This window comes from Coptis chinensis, chromosome 8 (genome assembly GCF_015680905.1).
Source record: "Coptis chinensis isolate HL-2020 chromosome 8, ASM1568090v1, whole genome shotgun sequence".
Classification (NCBI taxonomy): Eukaryota; Viridiplantae; Streptophyta; class Magnoliopsida; order Ranunculales; family Ranunculaceae; genus Coptis; species Coptis chinensis.
In genome coordinates this window covers 33,895,275-33,904,335 of record NC_141463.1, presented here as the reverse complement: position 1 = coordinate 33,904,335, position 9,061 = coordinate 33,895,275, and the positions used below count along the sequence as shown (strand labels likewise).

General features: G+C 39.9%; 1 protein-coding gene across 1 annotated transcript; it reads left to right on the top strand.

Moving 5' to 3' along the window:
* Positions 1–4,417: 4,417 nt before the first annotated feature.
* LOC147481215 (uncharacterized) lies at positions 4,418–6,660 on the top strand. The gene is made up of 4 exons (XM_086578869.1): positions 4,418–4,762; positions 4,830–5,227; positions 5,931–6,223; positions 6,299–6,660. The coding sequence occupies exons 1-4, from the start codon at positions 4,418–4,420 to the stop codon at positions 6,658–6,660; spliced, it is 1,398 nt and encodes a 465-aa protein (XP_086434995.1).
* Positions 6,661–9,061: the final 2,401 nt, after the last annotated feature.

The following is a 9,061-nucleotide window of genomic DNA, read 5'->3' as shown; positions in this document are numbered from 1 at the left end:
TCTGCCGAGAATGATTGGTATCTGCCTACCAGATGTAGGTTCTGTGTCGAGTACTATGAAATCAACCGGATAATAGAAATCTTCGATCTTGACTATGACGTCTTCAATGATTCCTTTAGGTATCTTTACTGATCTATCTGCAAACTGTAAAGTAACATCAGTCGGTTTAAGATCCTTCAAGCCTAACTTCTCATAGACGAAATATGGTAGAAGATTCACACTGACACCCAAATCTAATAAAGCTTACTCCTCCAAAGAATCTCCAATTCTGCATGTAACAGTTGGACTTCCAAGATCTTTCAGTTTCACAACCGCTAGATTCTATAGGTACGATGAACATCTTTGAGCAATAAAAGCTTCTTTCGGAATGTTGGTCTTCTTCTTCACTAGATCTTTCAAAAACTTGGCATACGAGGGAACTTGCTTGATGGCGGTCAGAAATGGGATATTAATATGCAAATTCTGAAATACATCGCAAATCTCCTTGTACTGGTCATCCTTTCTGGTATTTACTAGTTTTAAAGGAAATGGTGCTGGCGGATTCTTCAATATCGGTTCTCTTCTTTCGGCTTTGGTTGGCTTGGTAACAAATAGTGGAGTGATAGGTGGAGTCACTCGTGATGGCTTCTTCTTACTTACTTCCACAATAGTTGATAACTGTAAAATTGATAGTTTTACCTACAAAATAAAGCGATTAAACTTACAAACGCAAGTAAAACTAAAACTTTCTTATGAGTCTATATTTATCAAAGTTTCTACTCTCAATTCTATCGAAATAGCGTGGAGTAATCAAATTCGTTCCACTCCTAGTTCTCTAGCATGGAATGTTTCCTAGTCTAATTAATCGGTCTTAAGTCTAATGAGAGCATTACGAAGGGGAATTATACTACGATGCAATATGAAAAGCAATATGTTGAATATCACTACGAAATATATGGAAATACTAATGTTCTTGAATCTAGATAAAGAATTAGAGGGGAATTGAATCCACCTCGAATCCAACTTAATCACCTAGAATAGATCATTTGTAATCCAATTCTTACGCTCTTACGGTAAGAATTGCTCGCTCTAATCCCTAATTAACATGGCATTTCTACCAATTATAACTAGCATGTGAGGTCGTCCACCCATTCTCATGGCGAAACACGACCTTCTAGAATGGAATAGACTCTACAACGCTTCTACACTATACAACTAAGTTTTCATCAAGGCTTCATCAACCCCTTTAATGGAGGTTTTAGCCTTGATTCATCAAACCATCATTTTCCATTGAAATTGAATACAACATATTACAAAGATTCTAACTTTATGAAATTTAACTAAACAATAATCGAAATCTAATTAATAACTAAGAATTGAATGATAACAAGAATTTAAACTAGATTTATAAATGCAAATGACAAAAATCGAAATTGAATAATAATAACTATTTTATTTATCTAATTAAATGACGAACAATCATTCAAGGAATTAAATAAAAACAAGATATGAAAATAATTAAATTAAACTAATTAAATCTAAGGAAAACTAGATCTAGAATTAATTAATGGAGGCTACTAATCTAATCTTTAATCTAGGTCTAACTATCTACCATTAACAAAGAGTGAAGCTTTGGTTTTTATACATTCAGATCCAAAAATCGTGCATGGGCTTGGAGCCATGTTTTGGGCCGAGAATCGTGCCCAAAACCCATTCTTTTCAAATTCAAAAAGGCATCTCCAGCTGCAGTTGGCTTCAACAGACTTTTTGTCCACTTCTGCTCCTCTGATTGGGTCAAGGCTTGGACCATTGGAAAGCTCTTTCTGAGTCGGTCATTTTGACATAAGGTAGGCCCCATTCCGAGGTCTGAGTCCAAAGATACATCCTTCGGAAGTTCTGCTGACTTGTGTGCTCTTTCTGCCCGCGTCGACTTTTCAGCTTTTGACCGGGCTTTAGAAAGGCTTTATCTTCTTGAATCTTGGCCTTTAATCACGGAACTCCTTAGTAACCGACCTTTGCTCCTTTATCTCGCTAAAGTGGCACATTTCTGCACATAATGGACTTTGAAGCCTGAAATGCATAAAAACACGTAATCAGTGTTAACTCTTAATTATTACTCACATAATTGGTCTAATAGTATGACTGTTACAGGGTTAAAACTACAGTTTTGGGCTCTTATCAGTTGTTCCTTCAACTTCTTTTGCAACAGTTTCTTCAACAGGTGGCACAACACTAGATATATCTGGAATGTTAGAACTGGGTGGATGGTGGGAACATAAGTTTCCTTAGGTTCCGCAGAATCTTTTCCTAGTTCATAGACAAGCTTGTTATCAACTTTCTTGCCTGACCTCAGAGTGGTGACAGCATTAACTTGGTCATTCGACTAAGTAATCTCCAGGTTATCCACCTGTAAGACACCTCTTCCTTTCGGATTTGGCTCCAACTGGCTTGGTAATGCTCCTTTTGATCTCTCTGTCAATGTGGCAGCGATTTGCCCTATCTGGCCTTGAAAGACACTAAAGTTATTCTCCAGCTTCTGGGTTCTTTGATTTGTCTGTTTCAACTCATTGACAATGGTGGTGATAGCTTCTTCCATATGTGGGATAACTGCTTTGCTCGACTGAGGCATAGGGGCAATGTATCCACTCAGAAGATCTTAGTTGCTTTCTGAGTAAAGAATGGGGACCGTGAGTGAGGAAACAGGAGTAACTTAAAAATATTCTGTATCTGCGATCTAGTGCACCTAATACACCCTTTTTTAGCATAAAATGATAGGTTTTCTAGGCTTATCCTATCCTAACCTCTTTTATTTTTCCTAATATAGAAACTTTGCTGGAAGTGCGGTAAAGTAAAGATGGCCTCGACAAGTAACCAACAGCGAGATGATGCCCAAAGAAATGGGAACAGAACTAGGTGGAGTGCTTTGTTTCGTCGAAGTGGAGCTCAGGAATCTGCTGTAGCTTTTACATCGTTCTCTCCGATTCTCATAGATGGTGTTGCTCAAGTTCCAGAGGAGTTAGTGGAACAAGGGATAAAACAATGGGATGAATATTTGGTTGGATATTTCTTGGATAAACGTTTAATGTTTCCCATGGTAAAAGATTTTCTGGGGAAGAAATGGAAACTAAAGGGAGAGTTTGACATCACGACTGATAAGGACATGTTTTACATGAATTTTACTTGTGCAGAAGATAGACAAATGGTATTAGATGAAGGACTAGTGTTTATTGCGGGGAGAGTGTTCGTGATAAAGCCTTGGATAGTTGAGGTGAACAATTATAGGAGCAAGGAGGCTACAATACCGATTTGGGTAAAGCTGATGGAAGTGCCAAAGGAGATGTGGACACTAGATGGGTTGTCATATCTAGCAAGTTTGGTAGGAGGAAAACCAAAGTTCATGGATGATGCTACGACAAAGAGGAAAAGGTTGTCGTTTGCTCGGTTCTGTATCGAATTCCCAGTAAACCATGAGTACAAAGAAAATATAAAAATCAAGGTTGGGGATCGAGAAATTGTTATACCGCTTGAGTAACCATGGAAACCACAATCTTGTGAAAAATGCAATTGGTTTGGGCATACTACACTACAATGTGGAGTAAGGAGTACGAGGGTGTGGAGACAGAGGGCAAATGCACAACCACATGCTACTGCAACTTATAGAGAAGAAGGAACCCAGGTGGTACCTAGAGCACAGGTGCAACAAGGAGTAAGGGTTCAAATAGCTCAAGGGCAGCAAGAGGATGGAGAAACAAGTGGGAGTACTGGTACGCAAGGGCAGGCACTGGGTCAAAATGAAAGCGTGAGGGAAGAAGGGACAGAGGGATATTGAAGTGGGCCTGAGCTGAGTATGAATATTAATGAAGAATGTCAGAGAGATGAAGAGGTACAAAGGTTTGGGGATGAGCAACATCAGGTGAGGGAAGCGCAGTTACTACTGGTCTCCACTGGTAATGTTGAAGGTGCCATCTCTGAGCTGAGCCCAGATACAGAACAAGCGTTAGTTGTGATACAAGAGCAGATACAGCAAGTAAGGCATGAGCAACCTGGAGTTGGGCAGTTTATAGCGGAAAGAAATGTGTTTGAGGAGTTAGCAGAACTGGAGGATGATGATTTGTTTGAGGCAGAACCAGAACTGTTTAGAGATAGGTCAAACTCCACACCGCTAAGAGTGGGTCAGGGTGATACCCCAGTCCAAACTAGAGCTCAGAAGAAGAAAAACGCAGAAGAATAACAAAAAACTACACCGGCTAAGAGAGGTAGGGGAAAACCCAAAGGGAGGGGAAAGAGGAGAGGACATTAATAGCTTATTATGTCAATGGTGAAAGTAAGTAGCTGGAATGTTATGGGACTAAATGACCCGAATAAAGCAAAAACTTTGAATAAGTATATTTTGGAGAACAAGTTAAGTTGTATGTGCTTCCTAGAAACAAAGGTCAGGATGGAAAAGCATCAGGAGATAACGGGAATAGTTTGCCCAACTTGGGGAACTATGCATAATTATGCGAGTAACGAGTATGGGAGAATATGGATTACATGGGATGTAAATTTTTTGGATATTCAGAAAGAGGGGGAAGTAGGGCAGTTTATACACTGCAAAATTACAAGTTTGCAGTATGGGTATTCCTTCTTACTCACTATTGTGTATGCTAGTAATAAAAGTCATGAAAGGTTAATTTTATGGGATGAGCTGAAAACCTTGAGTGTAGGTATACAAGGAGCATGGTGTGTCATGGGGGATTTTAATAATGTATTGTTTTCATATGAACGAGTTGGGGACAGAGAGGTACATCCCAGGGAAACAATGCCATTTTTATCTTGTTTGAATGTAGCAGGACTGTTTGATCACACAGCTACTGGGTGTTTCTATACATGGAATAGTGGAGAGGGCTAGTATCAGGAAATGGTCGAAGATAGATAGATGTTTGGTAAATGCAGCTTGGGCTTCTATTCTGCAAGCATCAAAGGTGGAATTTATAACCCAAGGACTATCAGACCACTCCCCCATGATCTTGACTTTTGTGAATAATTTCAGGAAGCATCCTCCATTTAGATTCTGTAACAACTGGACTCTGCACCAGGATTTTGAGCCTTCCTTGAGAGAGTGTTGGGATATAGAAGTTCATGGGAGCCCATCTTTTATGTTAACTAAAAAGCTCAAAAATCTGAAAGGTGATACAAGAACAACTTCACCTGAATCCCCTGGATCACTCCCTCAGTGTACAAGAATTTGCTATAAGGGACAAACTCTGTAAATATTTGAAACTAGAAGAAGCGGAGATGTATCACAAGACAGACATAGATTGGCTTTGCTTTGGAGATAGATGTAGTAAGTTCTTCTTCAATGTCCTAAAGGAGAAGAAAACCAGAAACTACATATGGAATGTAACGGATGCACAAGGAACACAGAGAGAAGGGAAGGACCAAGTGGCAGAGGCATTTCTGAGCTACTACAGAGAATTACTAGGGGTGAGATCGAGAAAAGAATGTGATGCAGAATTTTTGGATAGTTTATAGGTGAATGAAGTAGATTTGGTCACAAGACAAGCTTTGATTGAGCCGATCACTGAAATGGAAATCAAAGAAGCATTATTTGCAATGGAGGATAACAAGGCACTAGGCCCGGACGACTTTAATGCATGTTTCTTCAAGTCAAGCTGGGCGATTATTGGGGAGGACTTTATAAAAGCCATCCAGCATATTTTTAGGCACAAGCAACTCATGGGAGGTACAAACTCCACTTTTCTCTGCCTTATTCCTAAAATGAAAAATGCCTCACATGTTGCTTCATTTAGACCTATTGCATGTTATAACATTGTGTATAAATGTGTATCAAAAGTACTAACAAACAGAATGAAGAACTGCATTGCGTCTTTGATATCATGTTCTCAGTCTGCATTTGTACCGGGGAGGTCTATTCAAGACAATTTGTTACTGGCTCATTAACTCCTTAGAGGGTATTCAAGGAAGAAAGGGCAGAAGAGATGTGCAATAAAGTTGGACATCCAGAAAATGTATGATTTAGTATCATGGCAAGCTCTGGAAGCAATCTTGTACAAGTTCAAGTTTCCATCTATGTTCATAGAATGGTTAATTATGTGCTATACATCCCCGTATTTCTCGGTCTTGGTTAACGGGTCTCCTGAGGGATACTTCCAGGGGAAATGGGGGCTCAGGCAAAGGGACCCAGTATCACCGTATCTTTTTGTCCTTGTTATGGAAGTCCTAAGCACTCTTCTCTTACAAGGTCTACAGTCTAATAAAAGGATATATGCACATTCAAAGTGAAAGAAACTAAAGATCTTTCACCTCTGTTTTGCAGATGATGTGCTTCTCTTTTGTAAAGGAAACATGGAGTCTATCATGGCAATAAAGGATATCTTGGAGTCCTTCTCTAAAGCTACAGGGTTGTATTTGAGTAATGTAAAGACGACATTGTTAACTGGTAGTATGTCTGAGGCGGAAGGGCTAGAATTAGCAGCGGCTATGAATATATCGCTGGTTACTCCTCCGGTGATTTATCTAGGATTACCTCTCACAGCAACAAGACTTGGAATAAGAGCATGTCTGCCGCTCATTGAAAAGATCACATCAAGAATTTCAAACTATAAGAACATAGATTTAAACAGGGCAGGAAGAGTACAGCTGGTGACTTTTATACTGTCATCCTTTCAAACTTATTAGTCTAAGACTTTTGTGCTCCAAGGACAGTACTCGATAGGGTAGCGAAGATATGCAACAGATTTATCTGGTCAGGGCCAAAGTTAGAGAAGAAAATGCAACATGCAAGCCACTATACACTCAGGGTGGACAAAGAACAGGGCGGTCTAGGTCTGGTGGATCTGAGGATCTGGAACAAAGCCGCCATCGTGGGTTAGTGGTAAACCGCCCAAAAACTGATTGTCTATGGGTGAAATGGACATGGGAACAGCACATCAAGACCAAAAATTTCTGGACTATGAAAATCCCAACGGATTGTTCTTGGGTCTGGCAAGGAATTTTAAAGCACAGAGAAGCTACATGGAAGTATGTGCGGTACTGTATAACGGATGGAAAAAGTACGAGCTTCTGGCATGATCCTTGGTGTAAAGGCCGTTGATTTTGAATGCTGAAGCTAAGTCTTTTCTCTCGAACATTGTACCAAATGATACAGTAGTGGCAGAGGTGATTATCAATGGAGGATGGGGAAGGTGTATAACTGACCTACCGAATTGTGGGGTAAAAAAGATGATTCTGGAGACAGAGATAAATTCGTTCATGATATAGGACGCAGTTATTTGGACCCCCTTAAGCTCTGGGAAATTCTCTATAGCTTCAACGTATGCAGTTTTAAAGAATGTACGAACTAAGGTTAAATGGTATAAGATTGTTTGGGGAAAACTCTCGCACCTAAGCACTCTTTTTACCGCTTGGCGCTTGTTCTCTGGATGTATTCCCACCGTAATGCATTGATGCAAAGCAAGTTATTGGGTCCTCGAGGTGTTGTCTTTGTGATAACCAGGAAGAGAGCTCTGCCCACTTATTTTTTTACTGCCCTTTCTCAAAACTAGTGTGGCAAAGCTTTAAAAAAGTCATGGGTTTGCTAGAAGGAGTTCGAAACTCATATGATGAGTAGTACTACCTGATGAGGGTAAGCAGACTAAATTCAACAGCCTCTGAAGTAATTAGAGCGCTAATATGTGCAGCAGTTCAAGCAATATGGAATGAGCGAAATTGGCGCCTAAAGAAAAAGAGATTCAGGACTCCAAAAGTGGTAAGCTCAAAAGCCCTAAACTACATGAGAGAGTACCTGGGGAAGAAACTGGATGTAGTCAAAGAAGATGTCGCAACTAGAGTTATGTTGAGGAAGTTGGGTATCGGGGTCAGCTTTAAACAAAAGGAGGAGATATGGGTAAAATGGGAGAGGGCCGATTCAGATATGGCAACTTTGAACACAGATGGTTCGGTCCAACATGGGAAAGTAGGGCATGGAGGAGCATTGAGAGACCGAAATGGAGATGTCCAAATGGCCTTTAGTGGTAGCTCGAACAAGCTCTCAGTCATACATCAGGAATTACTAGGAGTCTTGAAAGGCATCAAAGGTGCAACTCAGATGAATATCTTAGAAGTGGGAGTACAAGTAGACTCACTCAGAGTAGCACAGATTTTGAATGGAACAGAGGATCCGCCATAATACTGCAGGAACTTGGTAGCACAGATAAGCGTGGAAAGGATCAAGTTTGCAAAGCGCTAGGTAAGGCATGTGTTCAGGGAAGGAAACCAGGTGGCAGACTATTTGTCTAAAGTTAGTACCACTAGAAATAGTGTAAGTGATGATAGAAGTTATAACACAATGTACCTTATTCCCCCGATGGATCAAAAATTGTCAGAGTTGATCAAAGGGGATAAAAAGGAATGATGTACTTGAGATGTTGATATTAATGAAGGTTGGGGAACCATAAACCCTAGTTATTTAAAAAAAAAAAAAAAAAAAAAAGATCCGGTACTAACTCTTTGTTTATGTTGGCTTGGTATTGCTGGTTCTAGTATGACTGTTGATTTCTGTATGGTTGTCGGCGGTCTTGGAACTGATACTGGTTATTCTGGAACTGATTCGACTAATTTTGGAATCCTGGAGGAAAATTCCTCTGATTTGTATTTTGTGGCTTCCAATAATTATGTCCCTAATTGAACTAGTTATTTCTTCCTAAAGAGTTGATACTACATGCCTCTGCATTAGTATCCAAATAGTATGAACACTCTTTAGTGGTGTGGCCTTCATCAGAAAATAGCTCACAAATGGTATAACAAGGCTTGGATAGCTGAGGTTTAGCTTGGAAATTGTTTGCTTTTGGAGGATTCATGGAGAACTGATCAAACTTCTTGTTCAGAGTTTCAAGTCCTATTGATAGGCTTGCCATAATTGATAGCATTGCTTGATTTGGGTCATCTTGATTTTGGTTGCCAAATTGCTTCAGCACCCCCTCCACTCTAGCTACGCCCTCATTGCTAGTACTCCATTGTTGAGTGTTTTCAACTAAATTCTTGAGAAAGTTGTAGGCTTCCTCTCCATCCAATAATGTAAACTTACCTTGATGCATTGAAT